This window comes from Telopea speciosissima, chromosome 4 (genome assembly GCF_018873765.1).
Source record: "Telopea speciosissima isolate NSW1024214 ecotype Mountain lineage chromosome 4, Tspe_v1, whole genome shotgun sequence".
In the NCBI taxonomy this organism is placed as follows: Eukaryota; Viridiplantae; Streptophyta; class Magnoliopsida; order Proteales; family Proteaceae; genus Telopea; species Telopea speciosissima.
In genome coordinates, this window is record NC_057919.1 from 7,810,709 (window position 1) to 7,835,974 (window position 25,266).

Sequence of the window (25,266 nt, forward strand, 5' to 3'; positions counted from 1 at the left end):
AAGATTTGAATTCTGTATTTAAACATGCTGTTACTATAATGTGTGTTTGCTTAAGCAGGTCTACGCTCAGCAAACTTGAAGCCATTGATCATCATTGCAGTAATTTTGGTGCGGTACTTAATACTTCCTCTGATTGGGATTGGATTGGTTAAGGTTGCTGGTAATCTGGGCTTCCTTTCGCCAGATCCGCTCTACCGATATATCCTGATGTTACAATTTACCCTCCCACCTGCCACAACTATAGGTATGTAATTATCAAAAAAAATTACATTTTTCCATATTACTTGACAAGATTATATGTATCAATGTTAAGACTTGATTAATAGAAAATTTAATGATGATGTAGGTACAATGACTCAGCTGTTTGATGTGGGTCAAGAGGAGTGCTCACTCCTATTCCTTTGGTCATACTTGGTTGCAGCCTTTGCCCTTACATTTTGGTCCACAGTTTATATGTGGGTCTTGTCTTGAAGAGCTATAATGGCAGCAGTTTCTTCCCAAATTGAAGCAGTTATTACTCTGTGGACATGGATAAATTGAAATCTATTTTTTTTTTGTTTTGAAAATTTATTTGAGTTTTATCCTATTGGATTGTAAAGGGGGGAATTGAATCCATGTTGGGTCAAGCTTTCTCAAATTCTTGGTTAGGGTAGAGCAACATATAGGTTGCAGTTGTGGTGTCTTTGATTAAGGAATAAATGTCAAAATGTACAAAGAAATAGAAATTGAGAAGAAATTTCTGATTTGATATTTCACAAACCATGACTTGGTAGTATAAATAGCCTGCTAATGCCTTAGTTTCTCAATTAGCTTATATTACCTATAGGTCACAGCATAGGGGAGTTATTTCTGTATCTAACTATATTTGTTATGGTTGGTGTTCTCTATGGGGGGAAGGGGGAGGGGACCAATGAGAGCACGAGCATAGGCGAGCGCATTGGCATCATGGGTGGCAGGATTGCTGCCTTTCATGGGGGTGGGGAGGTCATTTTGCCCCTTCTGGGTCTGGGCATGGGCAGTACACTCTCCCACAGAAAACTTTTTCCAAAAAAATATATATCATGTATAGAGAGTAGAACACGGAAATGATGAGACGAGTGCATTCAATTGATTATGTATAAACGATGTTTTTCACATGCACTAATATGAAATTTAAAAAAAAAAAGATGTGATTTTCGATTTTGGAAGGATTTAGGGTTTAGATGTACACATCATTACAAAAAAAATATTGTTTGATGCAATTGTTTCGGTTGTTTTTTTATTAATCTGTTGACCCATGGCAAAAAATAATAATAATAATTAAAATGGCACTAAAAATCAATATTTGAGTAAAAAATTAATTAAGGAGAGGTTGCATGAGGGAACAGGGTTACGAATTCATTCAATAGGGGGTTTTTTGTCAATCCAACCCCTTCTTGTGAGGGGGGGGGGACAAGACCATGCACAAAACCTTTTGTCTTTAATAAATAATTGTTTTTTATGTAAATCTAGTTTGGATCTTTGATTACAAATTGTTTAATCCGTAAATGATAAGATAATTAATATTACTAAAGTTGTTTTGGCAAGAAGTAAGGATTCAAGTTGATTTTACCAAAAAAAAATAAAATTTAATTAAAATGTCTTACAGGAGCTCTAGGCAATGTTTTAGAGTCTCAAATCATGTTCTATAGTTTATAGAAAATATACAGTTTTTATCGTATCGGATCGTAATAATACGATACGTATCGATTAATATAGACGATTAGTCATCTTTAAGGTGGTGGGGTTCCAATCTAACGAGGGGATTGAACAAAAAGGCGGTTTCCAATTGCTGAGACATGTCTGGCATGTGCGTTTGTTAGTTGGGTTGTCATCTATTCAATTATTAAAATTGAAATAGAAATTACACTCTTTGATTATTTGTTGTCATATATTCATAGGCTGTCATTGCAATGAGGTTGTGGTGCTCCTCAATCTTCACTTCGTGATTATGTGTGTAAGACAAGGCATCCTCGTCCTCCGGGGTTTCTGGGATAACATTTGAGTGGGGCCCACTCAAAAGAAGTCAGGAGACTCAGGACCTCAAGATCGAGCATTCAAGCTTTAAATGATTCCTTCCTAATCCTTCCTTGTCCTTCCTTATTCCCAACTCTCCTCCCCTAGTTGTAACTCCCTTCTTTCCTTTTGTTATTTTTTGGGGAAGTGTTTTCTGTTGGGAGCGTGACTCTTATGCGTGTGGGATACGCGAGAAAACATCAATAGGACATCATTTCTCATTTTGCATTCTTGTTAGGGTGTGGCGGTTATTTTGCGTGCTCATATGTCTAGGTTCAGATGCAATGCTTTCCTATTAAAACTATTTTCATTTTTTCAATCTTTTTATATAATAAAGAAATAGAAATTATTAAGGAAGTCCAAACAGACATACTCTACAATCTACAACTTGTAATAAAAATTTATCCAGAGGTTTTCCATGACACCTAAGATCCTATGCTCCACAGTGACACATCAACGAACTAAGCAAGTAGTTGTCTTCTTTGAAGGCTGAAATATATGTTATGTATCTTCAGAATTTAATATATGTGACGTCCTCATATTATATTTTACACAAAATTTGACTTTTTTCCTCTCTAATATTTCCCTTTGGGTTTGGGAGCTTATTCTTACTCCAATTCTTCCCATTGGATCTCTCTTGTCTTCCACCCTACCCCTTCTTATTCAGAAGATTATTATTATTTCATTAATTATCTTTTCAAAGTGCTTGTTTCAGGGTTAATAATTCATGATTATTAATTTTTCATTTTGTATTGACGTTTAACAAAAAAGGGTTTTTGTCAAATGCTCCCCTGAAAATGCCCATATGTCCAAATGCCTCTTTACAATTTTTCTAATTGTAAATATCTCCTTACTTTTAAAACATTATAACATTTTGGTCCAATCCGTTAGAATGTGACGTTAGAGGTTAGTTTTAGGAAATCTAATGATTAAAATACTTTTTTGATTAAAACCCACTAAAATTAAAAATAAGATGATCAAATTGCCCTCATCTTCCCCAAATCGTTTAGGGTTTGAAACTGAAAATCAAACCCTAAATCATTTGGGGAAGATGAACCCTAAAATCAAGATTTTATCCACAGATTCCAAAATAGATGAACATGAAAGAAAAAGACAACATAAGTGACTGAAATTATGAAGCAAATTTGACAAAATGAAGAACAAATCCATGAAACAAATGGAATGATTTTGACTTGAGTTGCTGTGCGCAAGTACTGGCCGTACGGTTTTCCTGTCCCTTCATCATCGTTCCTGCCCCTTTTCCCTGCTTTATTTCTCTTCTCTTCCATCTTCCTTCAATCCAAGGTACAATCTATTCTCTTTTATCTCTTCTTCTTTTTCTCTTTCCTATTAATATTCTGTTTTCTTATTTCTTCCTGTTGTCTGCTGTACCCTTTAGCATACACTGTTATAACTCCTTGGATTCTAACCCATTGGGTCTGAGATTTATTGTGATGAAAACCCTTTCATAGGCGACTTAAACTGTCGAGCTTGCTTCTCGAATCATCTCCTACAATGAGATCAAACCCACAACAGACCTGGTTCCTTGCTTTACCCCCAGGTCCTGGTTCAGAGATTTTTAATAAAATCTCAGACTACTGGTTCAAGAGATAATTGGTTGGATTTGAAAAGGTTATAGGTTGGCTAACTAATTCCAAATTTAAATCCGATTGATGTTCATAGGAGAGAGCTCTCTCTTTCAAAGAAAGTTTTGTTCTTCCGCCTCTATATTCTGTCGAGAGGTTGAAGACAACCCTTTCTTACTAATAAAAGTTTATATTTTTTTTATCAAATTTGCTTCATAATTTCAGTCAATTATATTGTCTTTTTCTTCCATGTTCATCTATTCTGGATTCTTTAGATAAATCTTGATTTTAGGGTTCATCTTCCCCAAATGGTTTAGGGTTTGATTTTTAATTTTCAACCCTAAATATTTTGGGGAAGACGAAGGCAATTTGATTATCTTATTTTTTAATTTTAATGGGTTTTAATTAGGAGGGTATTTTAGTCATTAGATTCCCTAAAACTAACTTGTAATGTCCCATTCTAACGGATTAGACCAAAATGTTCCAATGTATTGAAAGTAATGAGGTATTTGCAATTACAAAAATTGTAAAGACGCATTTGGACAAATGGGCATTTTCAGGGAGGCATTTGACAAAAACCCAAAAAAAATATTGAAAAAGAAAAGTGCTGCCTCTCACACACTGTCTCTCTCCTCCCTCCTCACGTGCATTCCCATACACAAATGGTGAGGCATCCCTTTCTGTGCATCCCTCCCTCTTAAACCTAAAAATAAAAAAGGTACAAAAGTGAGGCTAAGGCTTTCATTTCATGTCGTATATAAATGATGGAACTTAAATAATTGAATTTTGGTACCGTTGGTCTAAAAAAAAAAAGGGGAAAAAGTTCTCTATTCGATAGTGAAAAGATACATCTGTCCCCTTGTTTTAATGAGGAGAGAGATAGACTCATGGGAATGCTGGCGTAGGCCACACTCCTGTATAAAAAACTGTTTCCCAAAAAAAAAATAGTTGACGTACTTTTTGTTTTGACTTGTAACAGTGATTTTAATGAAAATAGAAGACATCTGGGTTATTAATTGACAAAAAAAACAAAAGAGTAAAGCCTGTAAAGGTGAGATGGGGATGAACTCTTCAACTATGGATAAAGATCCTAATTGTTCATTTTACTCCCATTAGTTTTTTTTTTAAGGAGGGGAAAAGATGGATGTCATGTTATTTATAATATAGAATTAAAGAGAGTTTTCCTTCATCAAGGGATGGGTTCATCTCACCATGCTAAGGTTCAAAAACCCTATAAAGGGTTTTAGTATGTTTTCCAAAATACCTTCTCATGCATCTAAATTCCCGTGGTGAGTCTATTCACCATGTCTTAAGCAAAACTTGGTCCTATAATTAAAGTCGAAGAAATGAAATGGAGAAGTGTTTTGTTAATGTTACTTTTCAAAGAATGTGTTCTATAAACTCTTACCATTGACAATAAAGCTAAAGGGTTTCACAATATATTGTTAGGAATCAACAACGCAGTAGAATACCGATTTATAAAAGAAAAATGAAAAAAGAGATCTCACACACATAGAACATAGATTTACGTGGTTCATCCAGGACGAGCTATATTCCACAGCCTAGGAATAATCAAAGCTTCCACTATTCAGATGAAGAAAACTACAAAACCCTCACATACATCTCTTTACAAGATAACTCCTATATATAACGTCTCGCGCAGTACAATATAAAGAAACCCTAATCCCCAAAATTATAAAATTGGTCCCCAATATAAACAATTCAAAAAAAAAATTCAGAACAACCTAAATTGAAGAAGAATCACTATTATTTCTTGGATTAAGTTGAGATCAAGCTTCACCAACCACATATATTTATAAGAATAACCATAATTTATGGAGTCAGATGTTGATATGAATGATTCGCTTTTTTTTTTTTTTGTTGGGTAGAAGTTATGAATGATTGCTGAAACGTGGTCAAAAAGAGAACTAATTAGGAGCAGGAGCAATATAACAGACGATATGGAGAGAGAGCAAATGACATGGTTCAATAATATGCAATAAAATATTAGCAAATATACCCTGTATCATGGACTATCATAATTGGTTGTTTAGTTGTTTTGTTTATATGTTTGGTTATATAAATCAACTCAAATATAAACTACATTGCAAAAACAAATGGGTCAGTCGGTCAGAGAGAGAGCCTATGAGTAGTATGGATCTGACTCTCCTCCAGCCGTCTCAAGAGTTGGAGGGTCTAGCTCAGCAAAAACAGGAGGGCCCACTTAGATCCCACTTGTGAAATGATCAAAATCCTCCTTATTTTATTAGACTGGACTCTCCAACTTCCGCCATGACGGGAGAAGAGCCACATTGGAATAGTATTTAGTTAGATATTTGGTTGTACCAATGTACATGATCATAAGATACAATTTGAGTTTGATTTGGATTTGATTAAATAAAGTCTTATATGGTTGGCGTAGTTTACATTGGACATAGCCCCTTCCTCTTCATTTCCCATGTTACATCACAAACCTCATAATTTACGTGTTTAATTGTAAACCTATAATTCCCTTGGAACGAAGTGGTCAAACAACCTTAAAAAGCTTCTCGACGGGGAATGAGATGTTTTTTTTTTTTGTTTGTTCAAGGTCCCCACTAGGAGGATACAGGACCGCACAAGGAGGTAAGAAAAAGACCCACGGATTCAACAAGGGGCCTAAGGGCCACACTTCTTGAAAAGCGAATAATAGTGGTGCATATGCTAAGCACCTATGGTGCATTATCAGAAGAGTTATTCATTGACCAAACTCTTGTACACATTTAATTGAGCAATGTCATATGGATCGTGATCTACGGTGCTGCCCGTAGCGGTCTGTGCGGCCCAGACAGTGCGCCGCATGCAATGTCCGCCTCATCTCTGCCTGAGCACCTTGTCCGAGCAAGGGTAAGGCGGACATTATGCGCGACGCTCTGTCTGAGCCGCACAGGCTGCTATGAGCAAGGCGCCGTAGAAAATCTGTATTGATGTCAAACCGCTAGGCTATGGCCCAAGAGTGCAAGGGTGGGAGGATAAGATGAAAAATCAATGTAATTGCAGCATATATATATATCAATATTAAGGATTTGGTTCCCTTACTCCAGGGTATCATTTTTTTTTGCATAGGCCATATGTCTCTCAAGCAGTTTGATGCATTCCCATTCGCTATCCACACGACTCATTTTCCTTTCACTACAATGCGTTTAATGTGGAACTCATGTATGCAATTGTTGAAAATAAATTGAGAAAATAAAATTTATCTCAACCAATTAACTTTCGATGAAGAAATGAGAGTTTGAAACACGAACATTTAGTGGGTCGCTCACCGTAAGATTATGTCGCCCCCAATGATGCAATATGGGTTCTAGTAGAATGACCTCCAAGATGAAATAATTCCTTAAGGTTTTCAGTAGTTGTTGCACTCATTTATTGGGTTAAATCGAAACACACTAAGGTTGTGCTTAATTAACCAACAATGGAATAAATGGAACTCTCAAAATTGTATGCAATGGGCTAAAATGAGAGAGAAAGAGAGAGATTATAGAACACTTAGAAGTGAATTTAAGAGGCCTAAGGGTTAGGTTTTTTTTTTCTCTTCTCCTGTTGTCTGCCGCAGAGTGCGTGATTTTATTTTTCTGCCGCCATACTTGTTAGTTCTCCATCGCAGTGTGTGTTTCGTTCTCCGCCGCAGTGCGTGTTTAACTCTCCACCTTAGTGCATATTCCGTTTTCTCACCATGCTCATCGGATCCCCCAGCGAAGAAGATGCTAAAGCCAACGACGATGCCAACGACGACTCCAACGGCGAGCTCAGGTCCAAACGCAACCTGTCTCTCGAGCACCACTACCCTCCGTCAACAGATCTCTTCAATCTGGACAAGGAATGCCAGAAGCTTGCCCTGCCGACCAACGCCGGAATCTTCCTCTGCATCTGGTTCGTTTGGAATGATGCTGAGCCCAAGTGCATAGACTATACAAGCTCTCCTTCTCCTTCCGGCAGCGTTACCTTCTGTTTTCTCTGGATCTTCAAGCGCAAGGCCGTGGTTCCCCTACTCACTGCCCACGTCAGGGTGCTCTTCGACTTCCACCGGGGCGGGGGCGGCGTCTTCGTCTTCATCTTTGCCGATGGTTTCGGGTGGGCTCTTGACCTGCGTGATAAGGATGACAGAAGCCTCATAGGCAAGGGGACGTGGCTGATGCTAATGGAGTTTCAGTCCCTGCAGTTGTTGGAAGTATCGGCAATGCTAGCTGTGAGCAACGTCGAGGTGTTTGGTGTGGAAGGATTTTCTTTTTTATTTGAGTGGTGCCGAGTTCCACCACCTTCTTTTTCTTTTTTAGGTTCTAGTTTTGCAGGTTACTCCGGTTCTGGCGTTGGTGTCGCCATGGAAATGGCCGGCTCTATTACCTCTCTCGCCGTACATATCTTGTGGCCCGATCACCGTTCATCGAAGCTCCTCTCGGCGAGGCAGCATGCCGGCTCTCGTGGGCATGATGGTGCAGATCTCTTCGACACTTTTGGGGTCCTTTCTTTTGGCAGGAAAGTGCATGAGCTTATCAGTTGTTGTGTTGACAGCGCTTTATCTGGGGCAATGGCTTTCACCCATCCCCTTCTCTGGATGACTCAGTCTTTGGCATGCGAGACCGGGTCGCTTTCCGCTTCGTCGGTCTGGGTTCTGTGTACCCAAACCTTCTGTTAGTCATGCTACCTATCTTTTTTTAGTATTTTTTTATGTATCCTATTTTTCTGTTGGCGTTGGGCACGCGTGAATGAATAGCCCTGTTATCTACCCCAAAAAAAAGAAAAGAATATAAGAGGCCTAAAGGATGTGTCTTTCTAAGATAGAAGACACAGAAAACTAGTCATTACTGGTGTCCAAAGCTTTTTGGATGGCACACAACGAAGCATTGTTGACGGACTAGACGACGTCAGGTGACACCCGTCCAACGCTCGAAAAACTACATTCAACATTAGACAGAGAATAATGTCTGTCGATAAGGTTCCTAACAAAACCTGACTTCGAACACTCTCTAGCCAACTTATAATGGCAAAACCACGAATTCACTTCAGGAAAACCACAACCATAGTTAGCAAAAGGAAAACCATATTAATTCAAGCTAATTTGGACCAAAGACAAAAAAGAAGCTTCACACACACCAAGACCTCCCTTGGTCCCATCCCACCCAGCACATGCGGGCATGAAAATAAACCTTGGAATTAATAAAAAAAACATCTAACAGCCATAGTGCCCACATCCCAAAAAGATTTTGGTTCCGTTGATGATAGAAATCCAACCTTGAAATTAGAATAAAACAGTGGTTGCAACTTACATTGTTAATCAATGGAGTATTAGGTAAAAATTAGAATAACACTTGACATATCAAACCTGGACTAGCGAGTTGAGTTCAGGTCTAAGATTGTGAGAGTTACATGTGAAGGTATTTGATTTAAGGGAAAAAGGAGTTTGTCCAGGAGCATGACCACTACATCCAAACATAAGATGGAGCGAAATGATTATCTCACCCTGTTAATGCTTCTGTGCACGCTCTCATTGATCATGGTCTACGACACTCTCCACAATTAACTTGTTTCCTGCATGAGATAAATTAAGGACGATGCCTGATCGGGTAGTTCCTACGCTTATAGATTAGATCACATAAAATTATCACCTCATCTCTCATGAAATTAGAAATCTAATTCATGTTGATGCCTCGGAATCTTATTGGCTCCACGACCAACAGTCTCTCTTCCTCGGAAAAAGATTTTAGAAAACAAGAGGGAGAAAAACACGTCATAACTCTTAAAAGCTAACGTCACAACGGATAAAAGTGGGAATTGAGGCGGGTTGGGAAGCGCTCCATATCCATGGTGGGTCCCGGTCCCTACCTGGGAGACGTCATTCAGTTCATAATCATTGAGAAACAATTTAAATTTGGAAAAGTATGGGAATTGATTTCCTACTATGGAAGTCCATAATTCCATAAGAGAGAAGAGGCGTTGATTGGTTCAGGCTAGATCCAAAAGATTCCTTTTTGAGTATAGATATTGGTTTTTTATATTGAAATTAGAAATTAAAAATGGGATGCGATGCTTTAGATAACCAAATAAGAGAAAGGTAATAGATTCGTTTGGCGTCAGTTAATGATGAAGAGTCTCATTTGGACTGAACTGGACTGGGCTGAGCTGGAACGGTCTAGCTGAGGTGGGGTGCACGTGTCGGATCTTCAGGAGGTCATGTCAGACTCATATTTTGTTTTAATTAAAAATAGGGGATTCAAAAAAAGGTTTCGTATTTATCACATTGTGAAAGAGACCCCCTCCTTAGCCTCTTCTGTTTCTTTTTCACAATAAGAATTGTAATTGAATTTTAGGACATTAACAATTAAGTACAATAAATACATAAATATTACATTTTTACCCTTCCTCTATAATTTATCTCTCTCTGTTACGACGGGTGGCTCATGAGAAACAGTATATAATCGTTACGCATCTGTCTCTCTTTTTGCTCACATTTATCTCTGTCTCTCTCTCTCTCTCTCTCTCCCATTGTTAGACATGAGACAAGAGATATATTGGTTGGAACTGGTGGTGAAGAAAGACGAGTAGATCGATCGATCGATCGATCTCAGGGATCATTGTTCTCCCCTTACTTTCCATCTTTCTTCCTTGCCGTTCTCCGCCGCCTATATCTGTTTCCGCTCATCCGCCAACTGCACCTGCACCTGCACCTCCACCTCCTCTCTTCATTCCGGATTCCATTGCAATCGCAGGTTCGTCTACCTCTCTCTCTCTCTCTCTCTCTCTCTCTCTCTGTCTCTTTCACTTTTCTTTTAATCTTCTTATATTGTTTTTCTCTGCTGCGTTTTTTGTTTTGGTATTTGGTTTTGGGAATAATAGCTTGGATAAGGAATTAAGTACGTTTTTCTTTCTCTCTCTCTTTCTTTCTTTCTTTTCTCCTCTGCATGATAAGGTCTGAGTTATTCGTTATGGGGATCGAATTGATTCTCTCTCTCTTTTTTTTTTTTTTTTCTATTTGGATTCTTGGAAAAGGAAAAAAATTTGTTTTAAAGGAAGATTGTGAGGAGTTCTAGAGAGTGGTGGAGTAAATCCCCCGGCAGGAGAAGGCTTTTTTTATTACCCTAATCTGTTAATTTTTTTTCCCCTTTACTGTGTGTTTGTTGTTTATTGTTGAATCTGAAGTTATGAAGCTTAGTTCAGTTTACAAGTTAAACAATGGAGGAGAGAAACAGAGAGAGTTTGGTTGGTTTTGGATTTGTAGTCCATAAGAAATGTGTGGTAGGGTGGAATTTGGTTTTTCCATTCTGGACCCCCACCAGTCCCCGCGTTTAATCAAAACAAATAATTGAAGGCCGCAGCTTTTGCTCAATTCTCGTTTTTTCATGTTTTCATTTCCATCCACTCTTTTTTTTTTGGGTGGAAAGATTCCATCCATCCAACCTGTTGTCGGTCATACATAAATTTCATTCCAAGTTCTATGGTATTGGATCGGGTATTCGTCACAGAAACCGATATGATACCAATGTGTTATCACTTATCAGGCCGTATCGAATAAATTTGTTCCTGATTTTTCTTAAAATGGATTTGTTTTACTGTTTTACCCTTTCCTTGTGGATTGAGCTCCTCTCTAGGGAGCACAGCGCCCATGGAGTGCCTATGGGGCATCCAGCCGTTGGGCTGTGCATCCCGATGGTTGACTAGGCGTGTGTCGGGATGTGTATGGCACAGCCCAAGCCTTGGATGCCCCTGGGCACTCCCTAGGCATTAGGCTCCCGGGAGAGGAATTGAATCCTTTCCCTGTACTATTTCACCAATATGATAGCAAAACCAATATGTAACGTCTGATATATGCGGTACAATACCGATGCCTTAAACAATGGGAAGAGGGGTATTAATAAAAACAAAAAGAACAAGTGGTTGCCTCTCACTTGTACATTCTCCATGAAGCAAGATTAAAATCCTCTACAATGCACTGATCTGACAGTATATTACAGTGCGGTCTTGCAAACTCGACACATAGATGATATAACATCCAATGATGTGAGTTGGATTGCACTTCTTATCTTTTTTTTCTCTCTTTTCTCAAACTCAATGTAGAGGATTTTTGTCCCGATGATCCATTCTCTGTGGTCGGCCACCAACTCTCCAAGAAAAGAGGAAATTCTGTCTGAACCACCACATGCCATGGGGCGTAAAGATTCTATATCTTTTTTTGTTTTGTTTTCTTCTTTATTTTCTTAATATGCGTGACATGTTTACATTAAAAAAATTATATATGCATGGTCATGTAAGTACACACGGCTATCACCTTAATCATCATCACATGGTAACATCATTATTTCTATTTTCTCCTATTGATTGGAAGATGGGAAGTCCGGCTCTTCTCCAGTCGAAACACCCTTATTTTGGTTGAGCTGGAGGATTCAAGTGCAGAGATAAAATGATCATTTTTCATCTTGCTATGTCTTGATGGTAGGGTTTTACGAGGCACCTCAACAATAGAAGATCTAAATTGTGGGTTGGATCCTCCAACTGTCACCACAGCTGGAGGAAAACCAAGTCTACAAGATGGTTCGTGTATGAAACATTAGATTTTATTTTTATATTTTCATAGATTTTACATTCCATGTTTGATGTATGGACATAAGACCACTATCATCATGATCATCTTCTTCAGTCAAATCCATCACGGTTATGTAACTCATCACCATCCCCGGCCCCTGGTGTCTCATGCACAAAGTACTAGATGTCATGGGCCATAGCGCTCGATCGTGCCTCTGTCTATATCACTGTGTGTATGTGTGTGAGTGTGACAAGCGAAAATTGAGAAACTGTGGGGCCCATCCCCTCTCTAGTTTCTCCTCTTCTACTAAGAAGGCTTTTTTTTCACTGTTTCGACTTTCATTCAATTTCACCTGATCCAGTGGTTGGTGGGTAATTCCTCCTGAATTTCTGGGCCACCTGTAGGTGATAATAATTGCCCTTAAATAAACTCTCCGGTTAGTATTCTAAGATGGAGGATGGATTGATTATCTGTAAACCAGACCATTCTTCGTTTTAGAAATCATAGGTAAAACTTGGCATGTGCTTTTATCTCTTGGCCAGCCTGGATCTGATTCTGTCCAGACATTCATACACTCTTTTTAAATCTCATCTCTACGTCTTCTCCGAAAAAGATTCTCACGTTCTCTGCATGGGATCCTTTTTCGTACCCTCATATTTTTTTTTTCCTCTCTCTCTCTCCTTCTTTCCTATTCTTTGTGTTACTATTTTTTGTTTTTATTCACTCTCACATGATAAATAAACTATTTCTTCTATTAGACAATAGAATTTTGTTAATCTATTTTAATATCATCCATCGTTTTCGATTCATACTTGAATAAATATAATATATAGTTAATCCATGACATTTTACTTACTTTATGTTTCAAGTATGATGCACTAATTATGTTTATTAAATTAATGATTATATTAATAATTAATTCAATTGATACATGGACTAGTATTTGAGTAAGAGGTATTGGTTTCTATTCAGTTTTTTCGATTCTTATTCAGTTTAGAATCGCAGTTTTGCAATGCAAATCAAAATCGAACCAAGAAGAGAACCTATAAACTTAAAATCGGATCATTTTTCTACAGTGCGATTCGGTTCGATTGTAATCAATCAGTTTTGAATCCGTTTTGGAACCCTTAGTTTTTTTTTAAGAGAAAAAAAAATATATATAATAAAAAATTGAATGTGAGTAGGCATACCCCACGCCTCATGTTCAGACTTCAGAGAGACATTTCCCTATATATAATATGGGATTGAGTTCTCTCTCCGGAAGTATAGTGTATGCTAACTCTCCATGGTCTATCTCTCTCCTTCCACAACAAAAGGCAAATAAATCATTTCATAAGAGGAACAGAGAGATAGTCAAAGGGAGGAGCTAGGGTATGCTACGCTCCCGGACAAAGAACATTATCCCTATCTTATGTTTGTGACTTTGTTATAACTAACTAAAAAGGTTTAGCCACCAAAAAAATAAAAATAAAAATAAAACTAAAAAGTCGAGTTTCTGTCTCAGGATTTTCCTACTCTTCTACTAGCTAGAGTTTCCAACAAAGTGTCTCAGCTGCAACTCGATCAAACCACAACATTTGTTGGAGCAGATTCAGAAGAGTAAGAAGGGAAGAGAAGATGGGGTTTTTTGAACTCTTAGAGGTGGCAGCTATGCCAGTGTTGCAGGTCCTTCTCATTAGCATTCTTGGAGCTTTCATGGCAACTGAGTACATGAACCTCTTAAATGCAGATGCTCGAAGATACTTGAACAAGGTATATTACTTTACATTACTTATAGTACTACTTATACCCAACTTGATACTATACTTAAATTTTGATTTGAAATCTCTGTTCTGATGATAAACATTTTTGGGCCATTGCAGATTGTTTTCATGATCTTCACTCCTTCACTCATGTTTGCAAGTCTAGCTAAGACTGTTAATCTCGAAGATGTCATTACATGGTAAGATAAACTTAATGATCAAAATAATAATAATAATATATATATATATATATATATATATATATTGGGAGTTATAGAGTTATAGTTTCACATCAGTTTTGTTCAGGTCCTTGGTATTTTCATGTACTAGGGGAGGTATCGATTTTGGATTGGACCCTCCAATAAACCAGCGCATTAATTTGGATGGAGTGTTGATTGGATTCTAGCTCTAACTCTGTTATGTTTGATCATTTCTTTCTTTAGGTGGTTCATGCCCATCAACATGGGTTTGATCTTCTTGTTTGGAGGAATACTAGGGTGGATTGTTGTGAAAATATTGAAACCAGAGCCATATCTAGAAGGTCTCATCATTGCAACGTGTTCAGCAGGTAAATTAGTTGCCTTAGAGTTACTGTACTTTTCAGTTCTTTCTTTAAGAGTAATTCAAATGTTTTGGGATCCTTATTTGCTTGCAATAACATTTTCATTTAATCAGGAAACTTGGGAAACCTTCTGTTGATAGTTGTCCCTGCAATCTGTAATGAGGAGCGCAACCCATTTGGTGACCGTAATACTTGCAGCTCTAGGGCACTCTCCTATGCATCTTTCTCCATGGCGGTAAAGCAATTCTTTTCTTCTTGGTGAACCCCATTTATCATTTTTCTCTGGTCATCCAAATTATAATGTTCATCATCCAGTTATGTTGATCCATTAGTTAAATTTACATTTTAGGAAGTAACCCAAGTAATGTAAAGTGATTTCTTTGAAAACATTTGGCTCAATGAATTATCTATCGCCCAAAGTCTATTGAGACTTCCTCAAGAGTAAAAGCCTCAAATTTTAAGTGTGCTCAAGCATTTCTTTCTTATGATGCAGCTTGGTGGATTTTACATTTGGACTTACACTTTCCATCTCATAAAAAGTTCTGCATCAACATACAAAGCAATTCAAGAAGCCAAGGGATCACTGTCAAGGAACCCTAACAACGATTTTGATGCCAACAATGAATCCTACCTTCTCAAGGCAGATGATCAAGATCAGACATCTATACAAGTGACATCAACAAAGTCCATTGATGAGGATAAGGAAAAAGTAAGTCCCCTTATTCCTTGAAATGAAAAGGAAATGTTATGAACAAAATGTTAAGAATTTGGGATCTGTGTCAATCCTGTGAGACCCCATGCCCCATGAGTTCTTGATTCAATAGAAAGACCCAAGTTTATTGATTGCTTCTGAAATATTCAAATTATTACCATAAATAGGTTGTAGCACTGTCATCTAGGAAAGCCGGGGATAAGATATCATTCAGGGGAAAACTAACAGAATATCTCCACCAAATTGTGGAGGAGTTGATGTCACCAGCAACTGTTTCTGCAGTAAGTGTTCTTAAAGATACTAAATGTTCTAATTTTCTGTCTTCCAAGGTGAAGAGACAACCTTAACTTCTTTGTATCCTAACAGATCGCGGGATTCATCTTTGGGTGTGTGCCGTTTCTGAGGAATCTTATTGTTGGTAAAACTGCTCCTTTTAAAGTGATCCAGGACTCGATTAAATTACTAGGGTATGTATTACTCGCTTTCAGTACATGAGTCCAAATAGCAGGACAGTTCAATTCCAAAAAAATTCGTCTGAACCATGACTCTGCCATAGGCCTAAAGCTGTAACACTTTTGTATCTAATTGTTTTTGTTTTTTTTTTTTTGGATGAAATTTTGTATCTAATTGTTAGTTCAGAAACAATCTCTCTTTGTTGCATTTCTTTGCACCCTATATCTTCTTAAATTGACAATCAAACTGCAAGTCTAGTATCTCAAGCACAAAAATCTCACCTCTGTATCTGTTTGTGTAATCTGCTATTATAACACAACACAGAAACTATACAAAGTGAGAGAAACTGAAATCACTTTGAGCTAGTCATTGTCATCTCCTTTACTTGGTCTCATCTCACATGAATTCTCGTTCTTTTATTGACATCAAAACATCTAACTGTGTAGGGATGGCACAATTCCTTGCATCACACTTATACTTGGTGGTAACCTCATTCAAGGTAAAAGGATCTTAAAACTATCCAATGAAATACTGTAAAGAAAAGGGAGAAGAATTGAATTCTGTATTTGAACACACTTTACTATAATGTGTGTTTGTTTAAGCAGGTCTACGCTCAGGAAAGTTAAAGCCATTGATCATCATTGGAGTAATTTTAGTAAGGTACTTAATACTTCCTCTGATTGGGATGGGAGTGGTTAAGGTTGCTGGTGATCTGGGTTTTCTCTCGACAGACCCACTGTATCGATACGTCTTGATGTTACAATTTACTCTCCCACCTGCCATGAATATAGGTATGTAATCATCAAAAAAAATTCGTTTTCTTATAATATCCTTTTAATCATTTGGTTCATCTTATTTTACTTGACAAGATTATATGTATCAGTGTTAAGATTTGATTAACAAGATTTGATGGTGATTTAGGTACAATGACCCAGCTATTTGATGTGGGTCAAGAGGAGTGCTCAGTCCTATTCCTTTGGACATACCTGGTTGCAGCTTTTTCCCTCACAATTTGGTCCACAGTCTTCATGTGGGTTCTGTCTTGAAGAGTGCTAGTGCATGAGAGAGCTATAATAGCAGCAGTTTCTGATGGACCAGAGTTTTTGAGAGCTCTTCCCAATTGAAGCAGTTACTCTATAGGCATAGATCTGGATTTCGTACTTCTACTGGATTGTAAAGGGGCTGCATTGAATTCATGTTGGGTCAAGCTTTCTCAAACTCTTAGTTAGGGTACAGCCGCAGCATATAGGTAGCAGTTATGGTGCCTTTGATTAATGCATACATGTCAAAATATACAAAGAATAAGCTATTGTATTGTCAGTGATTGCTGTTCTACAAAAGAAAATTACATTTTTTCCTGGATAAGTACTTGTCATTGTAATGAGGTGCAAAGGTAATCCGTGCTAGGCTGATCATCTTCTCTTTTTGATGCAATGAGTGCAATTCCATGGTCAGGAATGGGGGTTTTAATCTCACATCAATCGGGTTGTATGCGACTATTGGGCTTATGACTTTAGAAAGGGCCTCTCCACCCTGAAACTCAGGCTTTTGAATTAGACGCCACAGAAAAGATGAGGCTTGAAAGGCTCCACCATTCAGATTTCTCATACTCCATCAGTTCCCTTCTTAACCGAGTGAAATTCCACATCCATTCTTTAAACCTTCATTTACAGTTTTCGACCACCCCCAAAAAAATCCAAAATGACATTATTGTTTCCAATACAATGGTGGCATATTCTACAAGCCTATTCTGATTTCTAAAGCTTCAGCCTTCAACACACATACACATCAAAGCATGGATCACCTCAGATCGAAACTCATGCACTGAACCCCTTCATTGTGTCCAGATTCCATAATCCCTTCTTTTATTTTATTTTTTTAACATTCATTCTGGGTATACACATACCTTACACTGCCTTCAACTTCAAGGGATGGTGTCCATGAAACCATACATGGCATTGTTGAGTAAGAATAGATGAGACAGAATGGTCTCCTATCATGATCTCACATTACTTCTTCAGGGTTTGAGCTGAAAGATAGATCAAACAAAGAAGTTAACCAACTCAGTTTCTGTAACTAACAGGAGTTCAAAATTCAACCTATGAAGGGTGGTAATTACCTCATCCTATATGAACATCAAAAAAAGAAATTAACCAACTCAGTTTCTGTAATCCCTATTCACCAGTTTGACATTCCCATATAAAAGAACTCTTAATCAGAGCCAGCTGCAAGCCCATAATGGTGAAATCATGGAAGACTGAGATCTCTACTACAGAAGTAAACTGCCTAAAGGTGTAAATCACAATTAACTAATACACAAGACACAGGTCGGGCGAAATGACCACCACACCCCCATGAAAAGGGCGTCCCTCAGGGTGCGACATTCATTTCATGGGCCCTGTTATCCGACAGCAGAGGCGCACACTGCATACGACCAGGTAACGTTGTCTTTCTCATTATCAAAATACCAGTTATCAACCACAACGAAAACAGATCACCTCTGCTTGTTTGGAGTATGGATTTGTATGGATCGTTGGACACCTGACCAAGACCTCAAAATGATTTGGACTAAAAAGAATTGCCACCAATATTTATCTTGGCGGCAAAATTTCTTTAGCATTGGGTGGAATGACCGTTATACTCCTTGTTTGTAGAGACTCGGCTCAAAAGTTGTAATCAAGGCCAGGGTCTTTTAGTCTTTACAACTTTTTATTTATTTTTTTTTTTTTAAGGAAATTTGTGATTTCACCACAGTCCATAGGAGCGAGTTTGGTCGCGGGGTTTGCATTACTGTTGGCGGGAAACCTGACTAATGGTAGAAGCAGGTTCGGATCTGAATTGGCTATAATTGGGACAAAACTGACTCAAGCAGAAGACAATTCCGACCCAAATCGGCGGAGGATCTACCAGAGTTGGCCAATCCGATTTTTAAATCCCTGGGTGAAGAAAGCCAATCCTCCCTTTCCAAATTCCAAATCCAAATTACAATCCCTGATGTTTTAGATTTAGGTTCACCTTAATTTCAATTGGTCAATTCAATCCGGTTTCAGTCAGACTGATTCAGTTTTGGGTATATAATGAACCAAACCATTAAAGTGAAGTTCGCTTTCAGTCAATTAAAATCCGATTCAATTCTATTTTTTTATTGGTTTTCTTTAATGGGTTATTATCGATCCAAATGATACAGTTCAGTTCCAACTTTTCTATTGGTCTTCTCAATTTCGGATCAATTTTCAGTTTCGGTCAGGATTCAATCGGCCCAACCACTACGGACTAGAATTTGAGGGGGCAATTTGTGGGCATTGGACTGTGGCCAACCCCATAGGCAGCCCAGCCAGAGGATTTAACGATCAATAGAATATCATAGCACCTACCAATGCAACTGTTTGGTAGATGTTATGAAAGAGGTGATCACTTAATGCTTCTTTGGCTGTTTAAACTTTACCTAAACCAATTACATTATCTAGAACACTCCACTTTTTACTTGTCCAAAGATCAGAACCAATGTTTAACCAGTGGAATACATCTTACAAATTCATATCAATGCACACTACTATCTAGAGAATGAATGATAGGAGAGAACCCTCCATTGATACATCTCTCTCTCCATATATACATATTTCAGTTACCTAGTGGGGTCTATCCCTTATCCCTTCTTGCATTATAATAGAAGCCAAAACATGTTCAATCACAGAGCCATTCAATGCTGTTCTCTTACAACTCGTATCTCGACTTAACGTTCCTTATGGAAAAACCAGCAAGCAGCAAGCGAAAATTAGTCAAGTCAAGGAGCGAGCTCCGCTTTGAAAGCGATGTGATAACATATGTGTCCAAAACATGTTCAGTCGCAGATACGTATGCTTTCATGATTGACTCATATATTTCAATTCCTTTCAAATACTGTGCTTGATTTAAGAACTCCATCATGGTAAAAAAAGGTAGTAGTTAGAGAACAATAATTGGTCGGCAGGTTAAATTGCTTAGCTAGATGATAATCAAAGTATAAACAAAACAAAACAAAAGCAACTATGTTAAAATTTGACAAATGACACAACTCTCTGGGTGCTGTTTCATTTTGTGTGATAAGTGTGGTCATTCCTTGAATAAAAGAAAGGGAAGAGGATCTACACACTAGCGGTATGTAATGGAGTCTTATATGTTAACATTTTTTTACCATCAGATGAATTGGGAAAGATCTAAACCGTTCAATTCATCTCTCTGATGTTTTTTCAACATCATGCAGAGGCCCATTGTGAATCATCGGAGTTTGGCAATAAAATGTTCTGGCTTGGAACAAGTTGATGAGGGGCACCAGGGGCACCAGACCTTCAAAATGAGCCTCTGGTTAGTTGATCAAAATTAGACAGATTGTATGACATTAGTATCACGAAATCGTACTACAATAGCCCTTTTTCCATGCAGTGACCGTGTCTCGATATCATCCTGATGCTTAGTTCTTGAACCATACGGATCAGCAACAGGTGAACTCTCACTTCTTTGACAAGTATCATGAAGCCTAATTTCAGCAAGTGTCATATTCCACAATAACTTATCCAAGCTTGGAGCAAAAGACTGAAAATCATAATCAGTTCTTGTGATGTAAAGTGGATGTACTGACATCTGATCCATAGCAACGGGCCATACCCATTCCTCCATATCTTGCTTCGATACAAGAATTTTCTCTTCATCAACCTTCATTGGTAATGTAGATGGAACAATCTTATAAGTGGAAATCACAGTTCCAGTCTTGGCATCTACAAGAAAAAAAGTAGTTCTCTTTGATCCAAGAATGAGGCTTCTATCTAATATCATTGGTGTTTTTCCAACGAATTCTTCTGGGGTTCTCCCAAGTCTCTGGATCACAAAAGAGAGAAAAACAATCAATAAACAGCTATTAGGCATTTACTGGCAACAGATCGAAAAAAAAAAGACTTTTTAAGTAAAATAACGTCATCCTCCACCCAAACAGAGCATGCTTGTGTCAAAGCAAGGACCTAGTAAACACAATATAGAACCTTTTCAAACAAACAGCATTCTCATTAGATGATCTTTAAAACCGTCTACTTTATAAACTTTTTTGGACTTCAAATATCTTATACTGACCATCCAAAAGAATGCAATAGGCCCCATTTTTGTTCAAACAAAGCAAGAACCACTTACTTTAATCATTCAAAATAAATTTAGTTAAAAAGAACTACTCCATATCCCTAACACCCAAAACCCCTCTGGTTCTCCACCAATACTCAGCTCTCTTGCCACAAGAACCTTCATTTGTACATAATAATTAACAATTATTGTGATTTTCTTGTATGAATTGCATCTTTGAAAATTAGGATAATAAATTAAGAGAATTTTATGGAAAAGTCAGTTTTTTGTGCATCTATGTCTGCAATCCATACAAGTTTAGGTATTTGATGTTGTGAACTATGATTGCCGCAGTTAAAATGCCCAGCTTACCCAATGCAGATTTAGGCTTGGAATCAAGCAAATGAGGCAGGCCCTGAGACTGATAACTCCCACATATCAGGAGGGTATTTATTATTCAGTGTTTGACAAACGGTTGAGGAAGAAACAAACCATCTTTCCCTGAGACAAGCATTTTGTCAAATATAAACAGTTCATGGTGACAGTATTAAGCATACCTACCATTTTTTTACCGGATTTACTGTGGTGCACATACAGCTCCCAGTCATCTCCAGAATCAACGAAGAAGTCGTAATCCAATCCAGAGGCATCAACAGCCTCCTGATATGAAGAATGAATAGGTGGACCAGACTTAAACGACCAGAGTATCTTTTTTTATTCAATGTCCACAGAATAAATCGTACCATCTGGAGAAGCAACTATGGGAAGAACATGAACATCCTCTTCTTGTCCTCCTCCTGTGTCTTCATGTGCACTGATGATCAAAAGGCCAAAATATATAAGAAAAACTGTCAATGAGCGTAATTCATATCAAAATTATAGAAACCCACAAACCTAAAATATATCTTATTAATTTCTTCCAAACATCCCAAACACAAAAAATTTAAAATTCACTCCAATTCTCAAAAAAAGAAAGAAAAAGAAAGCCTCTACTCACGATGACTCCGGTAGATCTCCCTCAGAAGCGGAAGACCGCGCAAAGAACAACAAACAGAAGAGAATGAAGAGACAATAGGATTTCATCAGAAAGATCGAAACCGGAACCGAAACAAAAACAAAGAGAAGAAGGTTAGGATCACTGTAACTTGTTCGCAGACAAGAGACATAAAAAGGAGGTATGGAACGGGGAGGAGACGGGAAGAGGGAAATTAGGAACTTGGAAGCTTTCAAAAACCTGTTCCCTTCGTGTATAATTAGGATATTTGGGATCAAATGACAGTAGCAATTCCAATAGGGTAATGACATGTGGCTGATGATGTAAAAACGATTAAAAAATAAAGGGTTTTTGTCAAATGCCCCCCTGGAAATGCCTGTTTGTCCAAATGCCCCCTTGAAACTTTTCTAATCCTAACTCCCCCTATTTCAATAAATTGTAGCATTTTGGTCCTGTCTGTTAATTTGGGGCATTAAATGTTAGTTTTAGGGTATGTAATGACCAAAATGCCCTTGTGATAAAAACCAACAAAAATTAAAATGTAAAGTGACCAAATTGCCCTCATCTTCCCGAAATGGTTTAGGGTTTGAAACTGAAAATCAAACCCTAAACCATTTGGGGAAGATGAACCCTAAAATCAAACCTCCAACATTGAAGTTGCAGTGAAGAAAATTTCCAAAAAAAAATCTCCAGCAGATAACAAAAAGAGTTTCAACTTCTTTTTCCCTTTCTTCTTTACTTTGTCAGCCCGATTTCAGTACCAAAATCCTGCAAGAATTACAGTAACTTTGTATGGCATATACAATCGAATTTAGGAAATCCAGCAAGGTATTTTTGTGTCGGTGCCGATTAAAGTCAAAAAGGCTCAAATCCCAATCGAGAAATCCATCAAAACCCTCATAGAAAGCTCAACGCAAACCCTTTAATGGTTAATAAGAAGTGTTCAACGGAAAAAGAAAGGCCTTTCAATCTTCCATACCCTTCGATGGACCAACTGCCGGCAACTTTTCCGCCTCCTTGGTTCTGTCATAATACCACCATCGCCACTGGCGGCAGTTGAACCACCATAAAAGTCGCACCTAGACATTGAATGCTAAGATTTCCCAAAATAGATAGAGACATGGTGAAGTGGCGAACCACATCCCTTCCCTTTGTAAGATGTAAATCAAACAAAGAAGGTCCATGTGAAGACCGACTTTCAAAGTTTTTTTTCTTAAATTTTCATCTTATATATTCAAAGTGGGAGAGCCTTTCCAAGAACAAGGGCAGAGATTTGGGGCAATCTTAGTTCTTATGGTTTTTCTTTTAATAAAGTTAAGTTTGATTTCAGGTTTAGCTTTTAAGTTCGATTTGGGTGAGCATTTTGCTAGGAGAAACTCTTTTGTTATTGATTTCTGAAACTTCAGATAGAGAAGATAGTGGATTTCTTCACTGCAACTTCAATTTTGGAGGTTTGATTTAGGGTTCATGTTCCCCAAATGGTTTAGGGTTTGAAAGTTTCAAACCCTAAACCATTTGGGGAAGATGAGGGCAATTTGGTCACTTTACATTTTTATTTTTTTGGTTTTTGCCACAAGGGCATTTTGGTCATTACATACCCTAAAACTAACGTTTAACATCCCAAATTAACGGACAGGACCAAACTGCTACAATTTATTGAAAATAGGGGGGAGTTTAGGATTAGAAAAGTTTCAAGGGGGCATTTGGACAAACCGGCATTTCCAGGGGGGCATTTGACAAAAACCCAAAAATAAATTACTTAGACAAAATCAATATTGTATCATCCCCTGTCGATAGACTCGATACCCATACGAATCAACCGATTGGGCCTGATCGATCCCTATCAATTTAAGTTTCTGCATTGTGTCCGTGAATTTTTATCACCTCAAAGTAATTGGGCTAATCAGGTTTTAAACGGGCTAATTGATTGATTGGGCTGTTATTAACGGATCATAAACGAGCTATAATCGGACTAAATGGGTTTAAATAGGCTAATCATCAGGTTATACACGATCGATTATTAATTAGACACAACATTCGGTCAATCCTGGTAGGGACCGTCTGGCCACTACCTTGCATCGGGAACACTTGATTATTAATCAGACGATGTTTGAGCCAGGCATGTTTAGGAATCAATCAGATCAATCTCAGGCTTTAATCAATCGATTCAGATCAGCCCTAAGAATGCAGGCCAACTTTTGACACACCTATGCTCCTGTGTCATCAATCATGGGCCTACCGCTAGATTGTGACAAGCCGGTCCATTTAGGGTAGGCCTAGTACGTGAGCCTACATGCATAACGGAGATTAGGCACCCACTTTGTTGGATTCAGCTCCTCTGCAGCATGGCACAATGAGTTAGTGAGCAGCGCATATCCAACGGTTGGGCTGCCACATTGAGCGTCAGGATGTGTGCTAGTGTGCACATTGTAGTAGCCCAGCCGTTGTGCAATGCTGCAGAGGAGCCCAATCCAGATTTGTCGGGCTTCGAGGTCGAACAGAGAAGAGCCCATCCCTAACCCAAGGACCATTTGGTTGGGTACCCATGTGAATTTGACTATGTAAGTCAGTTATCTGAAATAAGAAATAAGTTTAAAGGAAACCAAATAGACAAGAATCATTCCCCCAACTTTTAATCCGTCTTTGATCTCATCACCCTACTAACACCATGATGAATCTGGCTGGTTTAATGGTCATAGGAATTTCTGAACCCAAACTTAACATTTTGATAGATGGACCAGGTTTTTTAACAGACGCAGGTAGTGTCCGCGCATAGGATTCAAAGGAAGCAGAACTCTTTGGTCTTCTTCAAGAATGGGAAAGAGCAAAACAAGAAAAAATTTTAATTCAGCATATATCGCTATGCAATAAAGAATTCTTTCATCTTTTTATTTTTCCTCACAAGTATCCCGTACCCTAGAACCTAATATCTCTTTTTTTTTGACTTAGCTGAAAAAGCTGACAACTTTGATAATATTACTCTCTACCCCTGTAAAGACACAGTAGGAATCTGTGCATTACAATGTACTCTCCTTTTTAATATATATAATATTTTTCTTTATAAAAAAAAAAAGCAAGAAAATAATGATCCATAAATGAATCTTGGTTTCCCACGAATTTAGCCATGTTTCATGCTCACTAGGAAACTCCCAGCTAACAAATGGTCAATGCAAAAGGTCAATACAATAAGATGATTTTACCATCATGATTTTTTGAAACTTATGTAGATTAGATGAACATTTCATTTCCAGCATTCCATCATTTGCAATCCAGATCTTCTTCCCATACATGAAGAGCATAAATAGTAGTTAATTACTCTTTACATTATACTTATACATTGTCTTACTTCCGTGTGTCCTACACTCCTACCTATTATTGACTAACGAGCGACTTTGATGGAGAGAGTGCCCTCCATGGCCAGGAATGGGGGTTTTAGACTTTTAGTCCCCACATCGATTGGGTAGTTTAAAACTGTTAGGCTTACAACCCTGGAGAACCTCTGAACGATAACGGATTATCCATGCACCAGCCATGTGGGTAG

At 38.0% G+C, this 25,266-nt stretch overlaps 2 protein-coding genes across 3 annotated transcripts in view; one reads left to right on the top strand and one right to left on the bottom strand.

Annotated features, from left to right (window-relative positions):
- The window catches only part of LOC122659950 (protein PIN-LIKES 7-like), a 30,637-nt gene extending 13,847 nt beyond the window's left edge, over positions 1 to 16,790 (top strand). Inside the window, exons 10-11 of one of the 2 annotated variants that reach the window (XM_043855114.1) lie at positions 59 to 244; positions 16,568 to 16,790. In XM_043855114.1, the coding sequence (XP_043711049.1) occupies positions 59 to 244; positions 16,568 to 16,692 (311 nt within the window). In that variant the 3' untranslated portion in view covers positions 16,693 to 16,790. Of the gene's footprint in view, positions 1 to 58; positions 245 to 346; positions 503 to 16,567 lie in introns of those variants that run through there. The other variant, XM_043855113.1, reaches the window with a different exon arrangement.
- A 3,215-nt stretch (positions 16,791 to 20,005) lies between these two features.
- LOC122658261 lies at positions 20,006 to 21,396 on the bottom strand. The gene is made up of 2 exons (XM_043853183.1): positions 21,304 to 21,396; positions 20,006 to 20,500 (listed from the first exon to the last, which is right to left on the bottom strand). The coding sequence occupies exons 1-2, from the start codon at positions 21,379 to 21,381 to the stop codon at positions 20,006 to 20,008; spliced, it is 573 nt and encodes a 190-aa protein (XP_043709118.1). The 5' UTR covers positions 21,382 to 21,396.
- Positions 21,397 to 25,266: the final 3,870 nt, after the last annotated feature.